Raw genomic sequence first — 20,902 nt, forward strand, 5'->3', positions numbered from 1 at the left:
CGCGACTCTGATAATAAAGTTAAAACAGTTTGGTCTATTATTAATGGTGAAATGGGTAAAAGCAAATCAAGTAATACCATAAAACTTGTAAATAATGACAGGGTTATTGACAAAAGTGCTGATGTTGCGCTTGCTTTTGAAGAATTCTTCAGTAGTGTCCCTGCTACTATTACTAATAGTTTAAATTCGTCTTCAGCACTTGCAGAAACCTTTTTGAGGGACCATGTTGCGGGGTGCAGTACATTATTTGAATTACGACACGTAACTGCTAGTGATATTGTTACTGCCTTTAAGACGCTTAATCTAAAAAATACTTGTGATCTTTGGGGAATGTCCGTAAATTTAGTTAATAATATAATAGAAAATATTGCGAAAAATTTAGCTTTCATATTTAATAAGTGTTGTGACTATGGTACATTTCCTAATTTACTAAAGCTTAGTAAAGTTATACCTCTATTTAAGAAGGGCGATCAAGAAGACTGTAACAATTATAGACCTATCTCTATTTTACCAACATTAAGTAAGGTATTCGAGAAGTTAATATTAAACCAATTGAGTAGTCATTTTGCATCTAATAATTTACTGCACACCAAACAGTTTGGTTTCACAAAGGGGCGCTCAACCACAGATGCTGGAGTTGCACTTCTAACACATATTTATAAAGCATGGGAAAACTCAAAAAATGCTCTGGGGATATTTTGTGACCTCTCCAAGGCATTTGACTGCGTTGAACATTGCACTTTGTTACGTAAACTTAATCACTATGGAATTACAGGAAAAGCCCAGAACCTCATAGCGTCATACCTGCATGATAGGATACAGACTGTAGTTGTTAATGGAGAACGTTCTAGCGGTGCGTCAATTAACATTGGTGTTCCACAGGGGTCCATTTTAGGTCCCTTCTTGTTCTTGGTATATATCAATGATCTTCCCTATTATTTGCAGGATAGGTGTGAAATAGTTCTGTTTGCAGATGATACCTCATTAATTTTTAATGTGGATAGGCATGACCCAAATGTTGACGAAGTGAACAGTGCTCTTTTACACATATCTGAATGGTTTACTGCCAATAATTTATTATTAAATGCCAAAAAAACCACTTGTGTTGAATTTTTACTTCCTAATGTAAAAAAGTTGAACAGAGATATTACCTTGAACGGGGAGGTATTGCATCCTACTGAGTCTACTGTATTTCTAGGGTTAACATTGGATGAGAAACTACAGTGGGGAGCCCATGTCAACACCGCTGCAGGTAAGCTCAGTTCAGCTGCATATGCAGTCCGAAAAATAAGGCATCTCACCGATGAAGATACGGCTAGATTGGTTTATTTCAGCTACTTTCATAGCATTATGTCCTATGGAATTCTACTGTGGGGCAAGGCTGCAGATATAGAAACTATATTTATCTTACAGAAAAGAGCCATTCGCTCTATATATAATTTACGTGCTCGGGACTCACTAAGAGATCATTTTAAGAATACTGGTATCCTTACTGTACCATCACAGTATATATTTAATAATATTTTGCATGTTCACAAAAACGCCGACTTACACACAAGAGTAGGAGATAGACACGATTATGGCACAAGGAACAGGAATAGAATTGAAATGCCATTTTTCCGATTAGCTAAAGTTAAAAATTCATTTATGGGTCAAGGTATACGCTTATACAATAGAATTCCTCTCAATATTAAAGAGTTTACTAGTTCTAAATTTAAAACTTATATAAAAAATGTACTAGTTCAGAGAGCGTACTACAGTATTCAGGAATATATGGACGATAAAGACCCATGGAGGGTTGTCGCGTAAAAACCACAGGACAGTTCTTTGCATATTATGATAATGTATAAGTTAGATATAAGTTACATATTATGTAATATTGACATGATTTTAAAAGAGCAACTATGGAGTTTCTTGCCGATTCTTCTCCATAGATACTGCTTTCCGAATCGGTGGTAAATGTTAAAAATACTTATGTAATGACGATTCGAAAGTGCTACTAAATAGTAGTCTAATTGAATAAATGAATGTTTGAGTTTGAGTTTGAGTTTAATGAACAGTGAATTAATTTTTCACCTTACGCCAATGTGAATGAAGCGAAATGGCCAAGCCACATATTTTGACTAAGGTGTAGAGTTTGTGAAGTTAGGCCTTGTAGAGTTAGGGCGTGTAGTGTTAGAAGCTTGGCTCTACATGATATCTGATAACTTTTTGACAGTGCGAGTCATATGGGCTCGTCTTGGCAACATTTTACATGAAAATGTTTTTGGTGGGATTCTATTTAGAACGAGGTTGAATAAATTTGTCAGAGGTTTTACTATGTGTGATTGGCTCGCTATGATCATCTCATTTGTTATACCATCGGGGCCGGGGCTTTTTCCTGATTTGAGCTTTTTAATAGAAAGTTCCACTTCACATTCTAGGAAGGGCGGGACATCATCAAACTTTTTGTTATATTGTATTCTATTGGTCATAAAATTTTGCAACGTTTTACTTGGGTCTTGATTTGTATTGCTGTATAAGTTTTTGTAAAACGATGTGGCAACATCTAGTAATTCCTTTCTGTGTGTGGTAACAGAGCCTGTAGAGGTGCTTAGATGTGTCATTAATTGTTTGGTTCTCTCTAGAACTTTGTTCGCTTTCTTTATTCCACCTGTTTGTTTTAAATGATTTTGAAATATTTCTAATCTATATTTTTTTAAATTTTCCTTGATTTTTTTATTAATAGTTCTGTATAGATGTGTTAGTTTGGTTTTTTCTTCTCGGGTTTTATGAGTTTTATTTCTTAATGTATGTTTCTGTTGTTTTAATTGAATGATATCCTCAGTAATTATTTGACATTTTCGTGTGGTAGAGTTTGCGTTTGGTTTTTTCAAACATTTCAGCATATTTTTTTCAATATCGTCATAGAGGCTCTGTACCGAATCATATTCTCCCAGACATAGTTTAAATTTACTTTTTAATGCCTCATAATCAATATTTCTTGTTGTAAATTGTGAGTAACGTGAACGCGATAATTTCCTTGATTTGGTACATAGTGTCATTCTTACCATGCGGTGGTCACTTGGGTGTACAACTCGACTTATTACACTCAAATCGCTCACATTTCTATGTATATTAGTAATGATAAAGTCAATTTCGTTTTTTACTTTATTATTGGGTGCCATCCATGTCCATTTTAAACTGTTTGGTTTTTTATAGATTGTATTTAATATCTTAAATTTATATTGAAAACAAAAATCCATTAGACGTTGGCCTCTACTATTCCTTTTGCCATAACCGTATATGCCTCTAATCATTTCCTCGTTATCCTCTGTTTGACCTATTTTTGCATTGAAGTCGCCCATAATTATAATTTTTTTGTTACATTGAGATATTGCGTTTTCTAAGTCAGAATAAAATGTTTCTAGTTCTTCTTCACTCGAGCTTTCCGTAGGAGCGTACACTTGTATAATACTATATAAAGTACATAATATTTTAATTTGCAATATTGCTACTCTATCGGATATTCCAATAAAATTAATAGTTTCTAAGTATCTTTGTTTTTTAACTAGGAATCCTACTCCTTTCTCGCCTTTTATTTTTCCATAGTAATATAATATGTAGCGACCTCTATTTTCTATTTTAAATCCGTTTCTTCTTACTTCTGAAATACCGATTATATCCCATTTTATAGGTGATATTGCATATTCTAATTCTAACAGCCTGACTTCACTTGCTAGGGATCGTACGTTAAACGTGGATATGTATATATTTTTTATTTTCATGTTATTTGGAGGGTTGTAGTCTACTGCCCCCGCGGTGACTAACCGTTGTGGGGGAGGTGTATAATTATTAACCTTTTGACATAAATATTTATTATTTGAGGGGGTGAATGATGTTTTTGTCAAATTGGGGGGCTTTATTAATTGTTATTCCGAATCTGATGAGATAGAAGTTGTTGGTTTGGGTAGTAGTAAGCTTTTATTTTTGTTTGTTATATAATTTTTTATAGAATATTGGTTACTCTGAGATGGATAGGATCGAACCTTATTCTTCTTGGCGATTTGTTGTTTCTTATTGCTGTCATGTTCACCTGAATGGTACGGGGGAGTTACTTCCAGTTCTCTCTTCTTTGTATTTTTATTATTGTGTTTAAAGTTGTCTCTGTTTTGATTATCTCTGTTACTTTGTTCTTTCACAATTAATTTGTCGTAACGAATGTATGCTATTTTACCACTTTCTCTCTCTTTATGAAGCTGTTCTTGTAATTTTTTTCTTATTTCAAGTATTTTTGGTGGAAAATCCTCCTTTATGTAAATGTTTTTATCTTTTAGATTATGTTTCATTTTCATTATGCATAGTTTTTTTCCAAAGGTGCTGAATGTGACAATTACAGGTCTAATTTTATTTTCAGTTCTTTTTCCTAATCTCTTAATGAATTGCAGCTCAGTCTTATGACAATTTATGTTCATGTCCGACGTAATTAAGTTTAAAATATTTTTTTCTAAATCTTCATAGCTTTTTTCTTGTTCTTGTATTCCAAAAAATATAAGGTTTCTAATTCTCATACATTTTTCTATTTCTAACAATCTGTATTCATTTTCAGTATTTGTTTTCTTCAATTTTTCGATGTCTTCTTGAATAGTTTTAAATTTTGAGTCTATGTTTTCATTAATTTTATTCGTAATCCTTTGTTCTACTTTTTTTAAAGATTCTTCGGAGTCGTTTTTAATATCAATTCGTAATTCTTTTATCAACTGTTCTATATTCGACATCTTAACGCCCTCTATTAGAAGTTCTTTGTATCAGTACTTAGCTATGTGTGGACTTTATTCCGTAATTAGGGATCTATTCGTTAGAGGTCGTTATCCTAATTACGTTGCGTTACTGATTTTTTCGCTAGATGGCGTTGAAAGATAAATGTTTTCGTTATTCTTAATGAGAATGATTATGCATATTTTCTAATAATGTCTTATTTGTAGAATTATACACTTCATGGAATATGCTCGCACTTTGTAAAATATTATGAAGACTTTTTACGATTTACTCAGTTTTAATAACGACGTATCACTTGCACTTAATGTTTTGAAGAGTTAAACTGTCATTTTGAACATCAGCTGATATTTTCAAGTTTAAATAGTCCGATTTGTAAATGTTTATTCACTTTCCAAGGGTTTGTACACTTTTATTTGAATTATTCCACCAAAGTTCTATAAAATTCACGTACTTTTCACTTTAAAACGCAGTAATAACATTTATAAATAATTTTTAATAACGGAGCACAATTATTACAGTTGTGTTTACTTCACCGCGCCCTCTATGATCATGATTAATTGGAATGACAATACAAGGATTAATTGGAAAAAAAAATAAAATAAAAAAAAATAAAACTTTGATAGTATCTTACATCTAAATTATTTTTTTTTTTACGTTGAGATCTATGAGAAAACAAAAAAATATGTAAATATTTAGCTTATAAATCTAAATTGACTAAACATTTTAAGTTTGTATAAGCTAAGCGATCCTAAATTAAATTAATATAGTGTTCTGAGATTTTCTTCACGAATATACTGAGGCTATCATAGTTTATATCTATTAAATCACTACACTCATTCAGAATTTTATACATTTTAAGAAGTGGTGAATTAGAACCAAGAACAGTTCGTCGTATTGGAGGGTAAAAAGGTGTGATACAGTTACGGGGATATCTATATGGCACGCGAAATCTGATTTGGCTCAATAAACTGGGGCAGTCAATTTTATTTCTTAGAAGTTTGTATAGAAACGATGCATCAATAATTTTGTAACGTATATGCAAAGCACGTATTTTAAAATGGTTTAAGCGTGTTTTATATGTGGGTAGTTGTCTCAGCTTCCCTTCAGAAAAAGCTAAGTGCCATAGGAATCTTTTTTGTACCCTTTCTAGTCTTAGCATGTGAGTAGCATAGTGGGGTCTCCAAACGGAACTACAGTATTCTAAGGCGCTTCGTACCAAGCAGTTGTATAAAATAATTTTAGTTCGGACCAAACTAAAAATTTTTGTATTTCGTAATATGAACCCTAGCATTTGGGAAGCTTTTTTTGTTACATTCTCAATATGAGGTAGAAAGGTCAGGGATTTATCAAACAGGACACCGAGGTCCCTGATTGTGTCTACCTCCTGCACTACCTGGTTTCCAATGTAATACTTTGAATGCACTGAAGACTAAGAGCAATTAACCTATAGAGTTCTTATATTAAGACAGAACAAAATACATATTTTCTAATCTACTTACTCTTAGTCAATAACAGCATAAGCCAGATTGAGATAGCGATAGAGTATCTGCACTGTCTTCAAACGTAGCGCGCCGGCAGTCAGTTTGTTTTCCAACCAGCTGGTGGGCTCAGTGCGTCAAGTGTTTTTAACGAAATATTTAGAAAATATAAAGTGTACAGTGTTTCTTTTTATTTGTCAGTGTGCTAAAATAACTATTGTATGTTTAGCAACCGGCTATCACTAGTCGAATGGGAGTTTTGGATAAAAACAATGTAAAAATATCTTTCCATCGGTAAGTGATTTTCAGCAAATTGATAAATATTTATGTTTTAAACCTATTTGAAGGTTTTATCAAGCGCTTTTTTGTAATTTTATGTTGTAACTGTAACATTTACCCACTTTATGGGGTTGTGGAATATAAAATAATGAAATAATTTTTAAAAAACGTCACAATAATATCACGTTTGGCATTTTGTTTACCACCGTAGTGTTGTAACACATCTAGCGTATATTATCGATTTATGACAAAAAATCTATTTCATATTAACGTTGATTTATTTATTTTGTTTCATAAATCAGATTTATATGTAGTTGTTGTTGCAAATAATAGATGTAAATTTTTTACCGCAGGAAAATAAAACATACCACGTGGTTGTTTTATTTGCCCTATGTGTTTTAGTTTTCGTTTGTTGTTTATTAATTTCTCTTTCAGATTATTAATAAATTCATTTTGTTTTAGATTTCCAGAGCTAAATAAAAAATGGGTATAAAACGTGAGACATGAGTTGATTGGACGCCGCCACAATTCGCAATATTGTGTTCACTGCATTTCGAGCCTACGTGTTATCAAGATGGATACTCTAGAAGAATTGTGCAATCTTACGCTTACGTTTTTTTTGTTCCTGTAGATAATAAATACATTTGATTAAAGAGAGTGAATTTTTATTTTGAAATTTTTTACACATAAGTTACCTACTTTAAATGTGTAACTATGTGAAAATTAAACGGTTGATTAGATGAGAAACTACTATTGAAATACATACTTAATATACATGCGTTTTCAAAGAAAAACCCGCATAGTTCCCATTCCTGTTGGATTTACGGGATCAAAAGTAATTTTTCCAAATTTCATTGTAATCGGTTTAGTAGTATTCGCGTGAAAGAGTAACAAACATCCATCCTCACAAACTTTCGATTTATTAGTAGGATGTTAGGAAAATGTTTTCATTAAGACTGTCCTTTTATTAACTTGTTAAAATGCTGCATGATTCCTTCATGCTGACTGTGCCTTTCTCCTCACTCCTTTAACTTTATCATCATTTCCTTCTTTATTTTAAATTACATTTCAAGTTTTAAAATTTCTTTTATAATGTACTACTTTTCCTGCACAGTTCCCGTTCACGTGGGATTTCCGGGATAAAACCTAACCTATGTGTGTATGTACAAAATTTCATTGTAATCGGTTCCGCAGTGAAAGAGTAACATCCCTTCTCACATAATTTCGCATTTATTATATACGTAGGATTAAACAAATAATGTATTCAACTGAAATTAATTATAAGTTTTGTTTTTTTATTATTTATTATTTCACGAAACCGTAAATGCAAAATACATTCACGATTTTATCGATTGAAGCACATCCCATCACTATCACCTTCTATCTATCTAAATACGTACCTATAGTAAAAATGGTGCCATGACTATGTTGAAACGTAGCTTGTTGTCTATAGCTGTCTCATTCTTTCATACGACGTTTTCTTTAGATAGAGAGAAACAAATATATGTAAATTGTATACGCTCGATACAAGTACTCTATAGGTTAATTGCTCTTAGACTGAAGAGTTCTTTCTAGAAAATTTCATATGGTAACATTTTTTGGGGTTCAACTGCATATCATTGAGTGCACACCATTGAACAAGCCGATTAAGATCTTCTTGTAGAAGGCAGGTATCACTTGGTTTATCGATTTTTTTGGCAAATTTAAGATCATCTGCATATAAAAAAGCCTCAGAGAAAGAGAAACAATGGGGTAGATCATTTACATAAATGTTGAAAAGGATTGGTGCCAAATGGGATCCTTGCGGAGCACCAGACGTAATATGATGGACATTTGATGTGAAGCCATTTACGACAACAAAAAACTCTCGACCTGTTATGTACGATTGTAGCCAATGTAGCAACGAGCCAGTAACTCCATAGGCTGAAAGTTTTTGTAATAGTATGGGATGGGAGATTTTGTCAAAAGCTTTACTGACAAAAAAAGCTTTTGACAAAAATTATGAATGTTGATATGTACGAGCCTTGATAAAAAAAATCCATTTGATAAACAGATGACTTTATATTTTTATCTTATAAGATCTTATACTACAGCTTCAGTTTTGCTCTATCACGTAGGTCAAATCCTTCAGCATTAATTGTAAAAGCTTTATGTTTTTTCAGATCATCTTTACCCTCAGATAGCAAGGCGCCAGTGTCGGCGTCTTTCCTGCAATACCGCGGTCCGCCCGGGGAAGTGGGTTCGGATAGTGATTTAGCTTTATCCAGGTAATATTGTATTTTAAATAAAATTTGTACTTTTCTTATTATATTTTTAATGTGGTGGCAACGCTGCCTGTCTGATACGATATCCGAGCAGCATTGTATAAAATAAACGATTATTAGAAAACTCGGTCTTATAGTCGCGCAGGCAGAGTTTTGCTTTGGACAATTTTTGAACTTTGTCGAAAGTCATGGTTTCTTATTGTATGTGAATGTTCGACTTGTAAAGACGTAGGATCGAACTTCTATCGATATGTGTGTAATAATTAATTTGTTCGCAGATCGTCAAGCAGCAGTTCCGTGTGGTCGCAATCATGTTCGTCGTGCACGCACTACGACGAGAACGGCTCGGATAGATCGTGTTCCCTCTCTTCTAGTGATAATGAAGGGTGAGTAGAACTATAATTATCATTTGTTTCTATGGAACTCAACATATGTAAATGCTTTTCAATGTTGTATGTTTCCAAGATAAAAGTGATTTCTTCTAGGTTTTTTGTGCCTAGTCTTATGTGCTCTTGCCTACTGATTGATGCATTATTCATACAGGTCAAGCAATAACGAGGCTGTAGAAGCAAACGTGGACGGTGCGACGGACAGACGCCGGCGGCCCAGACGCGCGCAAACAGCTGATGTTGAAAAGGAACCCCCTACTACCCCGCAAAAGGTTAGTTTTGTAGAAAATTTGTATATTTTTATTTGCGAGAAGTTGATATATTGCATAAATTGCTCAATTAGTTTAGATTAATATTTATTGAGACTTATGCTACGTCATAACTTGCCAAGTTAGGTGTGAAAGGGACAAAAAACAACCAGGCGTCATTCAAGGTCATACTTTCCCGTGACTTGTCAACGTTCATAGTGCAATCTCCAGTGTATTCGATAATAAGCTTCTTGGTATTGACCTAGCATTATTGCTAATGCTATGTACTATCCGTAAACGATATAATTATATTATTAAGGTAAAATATTTGAACATTTATTTTATCGTCAGTTTCACTTCAAAATAATCCACTTGTTCGTGTATTTTATGTTTATATTCTGCAAGCGAACTCAATAACAAGTTTTGTACCTTTGTTTTTATTTCATGTAGTTTAATAATATAGAGTGAACAATTGTTTGCTTTTGAAAATGAAAATGAAAATGAAAAATTTCTTTATTAATTACAAGAAATGTTACATATTTTGAAATAAATAAATGAATAATGTGACTTGCAGCAGGGTCGCGGCACAAGGTCGACAACATCTAAAACGCCCGTGAAAAGTTCAGGCACAGATGTTCATCTGGAGCCTTTGCAATTAGTGTGGGCCAAATGCAGGTACATAATTAGAAAATAATCTGGGTTAATACTTAATATGCAAAAAATATGCAGCGTTCACCTTCCGTCTTAGTTGTAAAATATTTTGTATTTTATTCTTTTTATTAACTTACGGATCAAAATTATTGTAGAACATGTATTAAAATAATTCTTGAATTTCAGAGGTTACCCATGGTACCCAGCTCTTATAATAGACCCGAAAATGCCAAAAGGCTTCGTCTACAACGGCGTACCTCTCCCCGTACCACCGCAAGACGTACTGAATCTCAAGAAGAATTACTCCCATGAGCCAATCCTATACCTCGTACTGTTTTTCGACGTGAAGCGTACTTGGCAATGGCTTCCACCAAATAAATTAGAACAATTAGGCATAGACAAAGCAGTAGATCAAGCGAAGTTAGTAGAATCTAGGAAACCAACAGATAGAAAGGCAGTAAAGAAAGCTTTTGGGGACGCAATGCAGTTCAGGAAACAAGTGGATGGGGAGAAATGACAAAGGTTCAGAAGGCAGAGGCCGCAACGACATCGCACCTTCAGCTTTGGCATGTTCTCCAATATGAAGATCAAAACGCCGGAGTCGAGTGATAGCAGTGATTAATCAGTTAAATGAGGGTAGATGGAAAACTGTATGAATAAGAGATGGGATTCGAAACACTTTTTGCGTCAAGATTCCTGTTTTAAATTGTGTGTGAAAAAATGATGTTTAGATAACAAGATAATTATAGAATGTAGACAACTGAATATCAGCGCTGTGATTTTTAATTACAGTTTATGATGACTATCTTGATTTAGTTTTGTCGTTACAGGTTACACATTACTATTCTTATTATATTTTTGTGTTACTATAAAATTAATTTGAGAATTGAGTTCGCTCTTATTTCTTTTAATCGCAATACTTTTCAATTTAAACTTATTCATATTTCATACATTACCAATAATAATAATCAATTAGTAATAAAATTAAGCAGTAGAATTTTCAACGTATATAATATATTATTAACATTACTGGTGATTATTAATAATTATTATATAAGCATGAACTATGTAAAAATTTTAGAAAAATGAAATGTTTTTCCATTTACCTTCCAAACATTACAAACTTTCATATTATAATATTGAGTGTGTATTCAGTATGATTGTATTTAAATATGTGTGTACATGTAAATAATCAAAGCTTAGCTTGGTATATTGATAATGTGAGCCAAGAGTCAGCAACAAATAAAATGTAGGTTACTTTAGTTCTATTTTGAATACTGTTTTTTGATTTCGATACATACTACATATTAAGAGTTATTCCTCTTTTTGACTTTTTTTTACTTTTAAGTATTGTTTTACAAGACGGTAAAGCAATAGCATCAAACCAATAATTTTGTTTTAAATATTTAACAAAAAATATGTCAGTATCATATGCTCGACACCCTATATAATTTTGCTTGTTGTTGGCTCTATGTGTGTTTTATAAATAACTCGTGTACTTTATATAAAATAGTGTAGTTATTTATGAAATAGTCTTAAGTATCAATGAAATTGTTCATTATTTGTTTTTTAATAGTAGCAGCTCTTCAATGATATTTATTCTGACTCCTAACACTGATTTGCACTTGAGTTTTTTTAACTTTAAGCATCATGCTATTGAGTGTTTTTCTAGTGTGTTTTTTTTCATGAATGTTGTCAATTTTTTGTGCTTTGCCATAATATACTGTTTAAACGGATCTGATTATGAGCAGAAATATAGCTTACACCCAAAGGAAGTAAATATATTTATAAATCATTTTATAATCAAATATCTTGAGCAGGCTCTTTTATTACATTAAAGTATTTCATAAATGTACAAAATGTTTATCTTTTAATCTCTTTTTATAAAAATATCAACGCTTGTGTGAAATGAATTGTAGTCGTATAATATACAGACAAAAATGATATGTATGGGACAATAATGGAATTAAAGATGTTGAATATTAGATTCATGGTTTCATTTTGTTGATTTTATTGGTATCTTGAACTTCTATAGAAATTTCAGAGAATCAGTCCATGCGAAATTTTATTTTCATATCCTTTTGTCAGTGCATTAGGTATTAAACCATAGAAATGATTAAACTATATTACATGAAAGTTAGGATGTTTGAATTGATGTCTGGGTGTTTGTTAGTCATTATGACAACACTACTCAACAGATTGTAAGGAAACTGCAATTTTGTAACCTGATTAAGACAAGCTATTCTAATACTAGTTTTCGGTCATACTCAAAACGCCTGAAACTAAAGTATGTTGTTTATGGAATTGAGGAAGAAAACATACATAATCTGCAGAACCTATTTATTTAAATAAAATTTACAATTTGATCTATCAGCACAATTAACACAATCATAATTTAGTTGTAATGCTTGTCCCAGTGGAAGATTTGACCCGGCGTAGGTCTCACATTTACAGGTGTTTTAGCTTCCCTGCAAAGACATTAATATCACATTAATTCTTAAATACTTCGTAGCATTTAGTATTGTTTAAAAGAGTAATCTTATTTCGAAGAACTAGATGGTAGTGTTAAAGATTCCCTATTAATTTGTAAATATTTTAATATACTCTGAACTTTTTTAAGTTGAGATATCAAACAAAGCAGAAATTATTGTTTTTAAATGATATGATCAGCTCACCCCTTTTCAGTTCCATCAGTGAGCACCTTTGTAGAAATTACTAGAGGAGGTTTCACTTCCCTGCGAGCATCCCTTGTGTGGTAGTAGTTATGAGCATGTCTGGAACAATATTATTAAGCATTTCTTACTATTACATATTGCAGTAACTGTAGCATTAATAGTTTTGGTAATACAAATGTCAGACATATTTAAAATTTAAATGAATAAAGCAAGGATTTATTCATTAATTTATTAGAAGGTATAGTTACAGACCAGAATACAATCCAAAAGATTTACATAAACTTAAAAAGATAACAAAATATATTATCCCAATTATAATTATTGTAACATTTCAATAAATATAGTAAAAAGTGAATACTTACTTTGTTCAAATATTAAATACCTACCTATATTATGAAAATTTAAGTACTTACATATTCCAAACACCCAAAAAAGTATCTATTACATTAGCAAACAATAATAAACTTGAAAGAATTATTCTCATGACTATTACTTATAAAACACAGTTTGAAGTTAAGAAGTATATGGTTAGTTCTAAGAAGCAGATAATTTTTTTTGGTTGCCATTTCTTACTTGTGGGTGGGTCCGTCGGGAATCTCTGGTGGCGGCTGAGTCCTGGGCGCTATGAACGTTGGCCACCTCAAGGCATTCCTCATATTCCTCTATCGAGAGCAAATTAATAGTTACATACCATCAAAATAAATAGCATAGGTTACATAATATTTTGTTAAAATTATTGTTTACCCCGAAGAGATAGTCCCTGAATACACGCAAAAATGGTGACACATCACGAGGCTGAACCTTGGGCATTTTGCTTGTTTGATTAAAGTTTAAGCTGGTAAATTATATTAATGAGTGGCTGAGGTTATTTCGCAGATTTATGAAAACAATGTCAATTGTCAAATGCAATCAAATATCACAACATTTTCTGACATAGATTTGTCTCTGTCACAAATGTCATTCGATTTTTATTGGAAATTTAATGGCCTGGCTACGAGACCTTTAAGCCAAAATGCTACCACTTTGCAACCCGCTTTAGAAAAAGGATTAACCCACAGGCTTAACCACAGGATTAACACTAACTTTTTCTAAACTACGAAAATGTAGCTCGTACCCTCCTAGGGAAGGGTTCAGACGTTTTTTATATGACAAAGACCAACACGATTGTGTGAATGCCATGCGGTAGGGGTAGGTATAAGATGTACCTACTACAATATTATTGTCTGTTAAAGTCACGTTAAACTCTTCGAGTTACTCTAAAATACTTAATAAAATGATGGTTGGTAAATGTTTGTAGTGAGAGTAGCATAACGTACAAACAAACAATCCGTGCTTTCCAATTACAGAGCATAATAGAGCATAATGCGACTCAGTGGCACACAATGCCGAATTTAAAGCCTAATAATTATGCCGCTGCGCTCTAGTGGTGTAATTGGAAAACTACCAGTAAAAACAGAAAAGTTTGTCGTATTCTTTATTCTTTATTTTTCCAACACAAGTAATTTACAGGTATGTATACCCAAAACATTACAAGGCAGTTACTTCTGTTATAATGTATGAGATTGACGTAAGCTGTCGATACATTTATCTACAGCTTATGTCAATCTCATACATTCATAATCTATTCTATCAAACGACGCTAAACGAAAGCCACTTGTCTAACCCCCCCCTGCTCTAGGGCACAGGGCGTCTGGGTTGTCCACGCCCCCGTGTAACAGTTGGTTATTAGCACCTGTGATTAGCACTTTATCGTGACTTTATCTAATATTTGCGTCGCGACTCCAGTGACATAAAGCCTGTCATGCCATAAACAAATAAGGAGGGTATGGATAGTATCCGTACATCTTTTTATAAATAAATCTACAAAATTTCTGTTGTACTTTTTCGAGCTTTAAAATATATTTATGTTCATAGGGGTCCCATATTATAGTACAATACTCGAGGCTGCTTCTTACATATTATGCGGTATAAAGAGAGATGGCACATTTTATAATATCAAAATTATGACTAGTACGGATTATAAATCCTAGCGTTTTTAGGGATTTATTTATTGTCTCCTAAAATAGGAGCTATATGGTAGCTAGCAATTAAGGTTCGATGCTGTGGTTTCTGTGCTGTGGTTCGATACATATATTATACTAGCTGTTGCCCGCGACTTCGTCCGCGATTAGGTCGTTTTTCGTCATTCGTCGTTTAAAAAAAATACGTGACACTTTATTTTAAAATGTTCTTAATTATTGTCTCTTATAAAATTTAACTACATTAAAATTGAACACTGATAAGAAAATCTTTAAATCCGAAGAAAACATGAATGAATGTGGTTTAAATTCTACATTACTTAGTATCAAATAATAATCTAAATTAAATGTAGATTAACAGTTTGAGCACACCATTATAGAATATGTACCTAAGTATTAAATTACGTTAGTTTACATAGTAACTTTACAAAAAACACGATGACTATCTTTCGCGCTCGGTACCACAAACTAAGCATGTTTGTGGTACGTGGCCCGCGTCACTTAACCCCCCGCGACTCGCGAGTTCCCCTCCGTTGCTATGCGAAAATACATTCGTTGCCCTACTGTAGGAAAAATTGTAATACTGTGGCCTGGGTGTTATAACACGTCCAGGGAGTTCCTGAGTGCCGATATCACCATCTTGAGGAAAAGCTTCTAATGTCGATTTAAAACTGCATACATACGAATTAACCTGCTCTAAAATTGTGAAATGAGTTCATTTTTAAATTTGAGAAATATTGATTTCTTATATTCCACTATTCGTTGTAGTCGAATACAAAATATATTTAAACAAACTTACGTTGGCCTTCAGGCAAAAGGGATCCTATCAAATGGTAAACTTGACCGTAAGCATGAACGGACCTTCTGATAATTATTGAGCACCAAAGGATCATTTGAAACGCACTAACTACTATAAGAGCGAATATTGTCTAATAACAGTTTACATTGGACAGTATGTTCCTCTAAATGTAGTGATTTCAAAGGTTCCGGTGTATCTTCAAACGAAAGCCGACTCCTTACTACACCTTAAAGCATTACAAAAAGAACATACTACGTTAATATCGCATATACAGAAGACGATCTGTAATTAATTGTGAGGTTATAAGCAAACCCACTTTTATATTTGTCAGACCACACCACCGAATTCGTAGATTGTTTACCTCAAGTCATTAAGACTATGACGAAATCTGTCTGCAGTAAGACGGGCCTCTCGCTATTCGTACGTTTCCAGAGACCGAATAGTTTCAATTCTTAATCTTTCATTAAACAAACTTATTAATCGTTCTTGTCTCATATAATTGTAATATTCGCGTCCCTACTCTAGTCATTGCTTATGCTCATGTTCATCTTCAAGAGATCGAATAATATTATGATGCACCCTATCATTTGTCAAACGGTCTTCATATTGAGTAAAGTTTCAGATTCTCGAGATAAAATATGACTGTCGTGATCAGTAGTGAGACGTAATTCCCTCTCAGTGAGGGTTTCGGTCTCACGGGATAGTACAATATGCCGTTTGCGATCAGCTGTGAGACGTCATACCCTCTCACTGAAGGTTTCGGTCTCACGGGATAGTAGGGGAGACCGGGTTTGGTTGTCTCACGGGTTGGTTGTCACAGCGCGCAGCGGTCTTAATACAAAACTGAACTATCGAATAAGTCTGTTGACCAGCGTGGCAAGAGCGATACAGTGACAACGCTGTCCCCACTTCGCGTCAGACCGCCCCGATCTGCCATGAGGGCCTCACACGTGTTTATTGTTTTCGCAAAGATTTTTTATGATATGAGAACCGAATATGCTCCTCATAACATCACTTTTTGTGAACGAAACGACAGCGCCGTTTAATTCAATGCCAACACCATCAGAAAAAAGGATTATTTTTAATTGTGAAAATATATTATGATTTACACTATTAACACTCTTTTAACATAAAATATAAGTCTGTGAGTGTGTAAAAATAAATCCAGCTAATTACACATCAAACTTATGTTTATAATTTGGTATACGACATGAAAATATATTAATTGTCAAGCAGCAATAATAATACAGATAAATACTGAACATAAGTATAATAGATATTAAGTAGTATTAGTTAAAATATACTTTGACTGTTAGTCAAAGTTTATTTTTACTAACAACATGTAAATGAAGAAGAAATAATAATTAACAACGAACTAACCTTTTCTATAATACTTAACACGGCACATTTTTCAAATTATCTTGCTCAACTCTACTCAAAAATTTGAGGGTTTTGTTGGAACTTTAATATGTAAAAACTATGATATATCTAAATTACGATACAACTTGCATGCGGAAATGCTCATTACAATAATTGTGAATCTAAAGAATAACTAACAACATACTATTCAATTTTATTGAGCTGATGAATATCTTTTGCCTGGAAGAAATCACCGTCGCCTAATAAATATAATGTGTTTTCTTATAAAACCGTTACATAATTTATTTTATCTACTTAAATAATGAAAATGATATATTTATAAAATATAAAACATATTATGTTAAATGATTAAAAATAAATAAATGAAGCAACTACGATTCAAAGAAAACATCTTTTTAGTGTGAAAATGCTCTTAGCAATCCTGGATGATGAACTGTATATCATGTACTCTGATCCCAGTACGGTCGGTACATCGATAGCCATAACGTAAATATTATAATCAGACCCGCAAATTCAAAATAAAAACATTACTTGTAAAGTTGTAAGTGCAAAATTTACGTTTCATTTGGCAATAACATTTTTTTCGGTACTAAAACGTAGTAGTTTGATATGTGGTTGGCTGCCCCTCCTCTCCTTCCTGAAAAATATCCTCAAAATTTCCCGAGATACTTCCAATGATTGAACCATTGGACGTTGGACATTAACTTCAGTCAAAAATTGACGAAGCGGATGATTACTAATTTCCACTTAATCCTCGCTGCTACTATCTTTATCATCAAATCATCAATTTTCAAGTGGTGTAGTAAAAATATCAGCAGAAATCGTCTTCCAAAGGCGATATAATTTTATGAGCATTGAATCTGTAAATAAAAAAATCAAAAGTTAACTGTAAATCTATAAAAAAAGCTACTTACAAATAAAATTTTATCAAAAACTACTGTTCCCAATGCACCTCAAAATAATAAAAGAATTCATCATTTTATTATTTCATTCTAAAAGTGTAATAGGTATAATACCAACAAAAAACATGAATTGCTATCATTATAAAAAATAAATACCTATAAGTAACAACTTACCTTTTGTGGGAACGCATGATGGTGAAAATTCACAAAACATGAAGATTGCATTTGATATTTTTGGTTTTATGGCATTCAATTGCTTTATAAATATCACTACATAGTATAAAAAAGTCGCTTTCTCTGTCCCTATGTCCCTATGTCCCTTTGTATGCTTAAATCTTTAAAACTTCGCAACAGATTTTGATGCGGTTTTTTTAATAGATAGACTGATTCAAGAGGAAGGTTTTAGTATATATTTTTTAGGTTTTAGACAAAGAGGACGAAGCCGCGGGCGGTAAGCTAGTAAATTTATAAAACACGAAGATTTTTAAAATTGTAACTAATGAACACAATCATTAGATTAACTGTAGATAATGGTGTCTGGTTTTACTTAAAATAATAAACATCTACCCTCACTTTAAAAAAAATGTAGTATATTTATTATTTACACGAAATATATATCTTATAGGGAACGGAAGATATGGGTTAAAGAGTTAAATAAATAAATAACATAATTATATTTAAATTATTCATTTTTACTAACATTGTGTTCAGTAGTGTTAAGGCCGTGTACGCGGTCCGTGCGCTGTTTGGCTCAAATATGTGATTTTCCAAACCAGATTGTCCATCAACCACTTATCTTACAAACATATGAATTACTAATAATTTTAGGAAATTTTATTGTCTATATAGTTAGTTAAGAGTTTATTTCAATTAATACAGTATTTGTGAATACCATCAAGATAACTGAGCCGATGATTACTTGATTTCACTTTTAGTGTAAATTTCGAAGCTAAAAATATCTGAAATTGCTGACAGATCTAACACACATTTTTTTTAACTAACTGCAAAAATCCTTATTAAAATAGTTAGTTAAAAGATTTTTTTATTTTGGACCCTAACTTACGAAATTAAAATCCGAACAATGTGAATTTTTTTAGAAATTATAGTCGACAAAATGATTATTTTCACCAAGATATTTGACTTAGTTGAATATAATTTATACATATTGCAATAAAAGAAGGTCTTACTTATAAGATAAAATTTAAAAAATCAACTAATGTACCTCTATTATTTTTCTACAATTTTTTTTAAAGTACTATAAAACACTGCGCGCGACCCGAATAAAATCAGTCGGCAGCGAGCCTTTCCAGAGAGAGGACATGTTGCTCGGCGCTCTCCTGTGGACCTATGCTGTTCATAGTAAAAGGATAGCGCAAGCCGCGATCTATCGTAATAGATCGCGGAGATTTTGACTTGCGTTAAATTGAATAAGCCCTCTTAACATGTAAATTGATTTGATTTTTACGAAATCTCATAGATGGCGCTGTTACAAAATTAACATTATACAACTTACATTCTTTAAACTATGTTTCTCTTCCCAAGTTACTTAAATGGCATAATTTTTATAGTGTCAATCTAGATATTGTCAAACAACATTTATATACGCGTCATTTGATTATTAATTTCCAATAGTTAAAGTGTGTTTGATTTCTATAACACTTCATAGATGGCGCTGTTTCAAATTTTTCCTTTATATTGCTTAGATTCATTTAACTGTTCCTCTGCCCAAATTACGTAAATGACATAGTTTTTATTTTGTAAAGCTAGATAATAGCATGGCTTACTCGAAACCAACATTTAAACATGAGTCTTTAGATTGTACGCTGTCGTAGTACACAGAATAGGTAAGAAAAATAAAGGTTCACAGCTCCTCCGCCGGAGGTGATATCATGATAATATGTATAAACTATCCTCACCAGACCTCTAAGGAATATTCATGCAAAATTTGAAGTAAATCTATGCAGTACTTTCTGAGATTAGCTCGGAAATACATACAGACAAACAGACAAACAGACAAACAGACAAAAATTCTAAAAACTATGTTTTTGGCTTCTATATCGATTATAGATCATGGATCAAGTATTCTTTTAAAAAAATATTCAATGTACAGTTTTGACTTTCCTACGATTTTATTATATGTATAGATACTGTGATTATATACCTACTTACTCTGTGGTTGTATGCCGTCTAAGAGTTCTACCTGCTCTGTGCTCCGTGGCTCTGTGATTCTATGCCGTCTAGGGCGTTAGTACACCGACGCATTCGCGTGCGGCAGCGAAACAACGAAAAATCTGTCAGTAATGTGGCAGGATTTCGCATATGATATGTCTCACTCTAGCACAAAGATAGGTGAAATAGTTGCGTCTTTGTCAGTATTGTTTCGCAAGGAACTGCGAAATGGCCATTACACAGACGCATTGAGAAAAAGTTGCGAAAACATTGCTGTGTACTAACATTCCGCAGATATTTCGCTACGCAGTAGTTTCGCAGAGATTCGCTGCCACACGCGAATGCGTAGGTGTACTAACGGCTTAAGAGTTCAAACAGAAACAGACGAACGGCAAGTTGTGTACGGCATCTGTGTCATACTATTTCTATACTGCCGACTGCGTTTAATCCATTATTCCGCAACGCCGTACAAAAATCATGGAGACAAGGGGAGAAAATCTCTACCTGAACTTTCGAATTCTCATCTTCAGGTGGACAGCTTACAAGTGACGTCATAATGCTGAATCTTATTATTAAGTATAGTGAAGTCCCATGTCCCCGTAGTGGGGTAAGGGGCAGATGCATTATGCATACATCTGTTTCACTGATCGATTTTTCTTTAGGGACAAGTAGGTGATCAGCCTTCTGTGTCCTACCAGACCGAGACATTTTTTTTTTCTTCGTCTCCACCGGGAATCGAACCCAGGACCCCTCGGTTCTACGCTCACGCGTCAACCACTGTACCAAGGAGGCGGTAAGTATAGGTAGATACTTATTATTCGAATAAATACTAATTATTATTTCCGATTAATTATTGTTATTAAAGTTCAAAGCTTAGGTCCAAAGTTTTTGT

The 20,902-nt window shown here is 33.0% G+C and overlaps 3 protein-coding genes across 6 annotated transcripts in view; 1 reads left to right on the top strand and 2 right to left on the bottom strand.

Moving 5' to 3' along the window:
• The window catches only part of LOC123700080 (bromodomain-containing protein 1), a 28,868-nt gene extending 16,816 nt beyond the window's left edge, over nucleotides 1-12,052 (top strand). For 2 of the 4 annotated variants that reach the window (XM_045647194.1, XM_045647196.1), the window contains 5 exons: nucleotides 8,678-8,782; nucleotides 9,058-9,165; nucleotides 9,323-9,440; nucleotides 9,991-10,091; nucleotides 10,254-12,052. In XM_045647194.1, coding sequence (XP_045503150.1) covers nucleotides 8,678-8,782; nucleotides 9,058-9,165; nucleotides 9,323-9,440; nucleotides 9,991-10,091; nucleotides 10,254-10,584 — 763 coding nt within the window. In that variant the 3' untranslated portion in view covers nucleotides 10,585-12,052. The remainder of the gene's footprint in view (nucleotides 1-8,677; nucleotides 8,783-9,057; nucleotides 9,166-9,322; nucleotides 9,441-9,990; nucleotides 10,092-10,253) is intronic. The other 2 variants (XM_045647195.1, XM_045647197.1) reach the window with 1 other exon arrangement.
• On the bottom strand, nucleotides 3,083-5,184 carry LOC123700082. The gene is made up of 2 exons (XM_045647198.1): nucleotides 4,217-5,184; nucleotides 3,083-4,075 (listed from the first exon to the last, which is right to left on the bottom strand). Exons 1-2 carry the CDS (start codon nucleotides 4,755-4,757, stop codon nucleotides 3,912-3,914), a joined length of 705 nt encoding a protein of 234 aa, XP_045503154.1. The 5' UTR covers nucleotides 4,758-5,184; the 3' UTR covers nucleotides 3,083-3,911.
• A 340-nt stretch (nucleotides 12,053-12,392) lies between the features above and the next one.
• Nucleotides 12,393-13,658, bottom strand: LOC123700210 (NADH dehydrogenase [ubiquinone] 1 alpha subcomplex subunit 7-like). The gene is made up of 4 exons (XM_045647360.1): nucleotides 13,487-13,658; nucleotides 13,316-13,404; nucleotides 12,743-12,841; nucleotides 12,393-12,535 (listed from the first exon to the last, which is right to left on the bottom strand). Exons 1-4 carry the CDS (start codon nucleotides 13,550-13,552, stop codon nucleotides 12,463-12,465), a joined length of 327 nt encoding a protein of 108 aa, XP_045503316.1. The 5' UTR covers nucleotides 13,553-13,658; the 3' UTR covers nucleotides 12,393-12,462.
• Between the last annotated feature and the right edge of the window lie 7,244 nt (nucleotides 13,659-20,902).

Source organism: Colias croceus, chromosome 19, assembly GCF_905220415.1.
Source record: "Colias croceus chromosome 19, ilColCroc2.1".
NCBI lineage: Eukaryota > Metazoa > Arthropoda > Insecta > Lepidoptera > Pieridae > Colias > Colias croceus.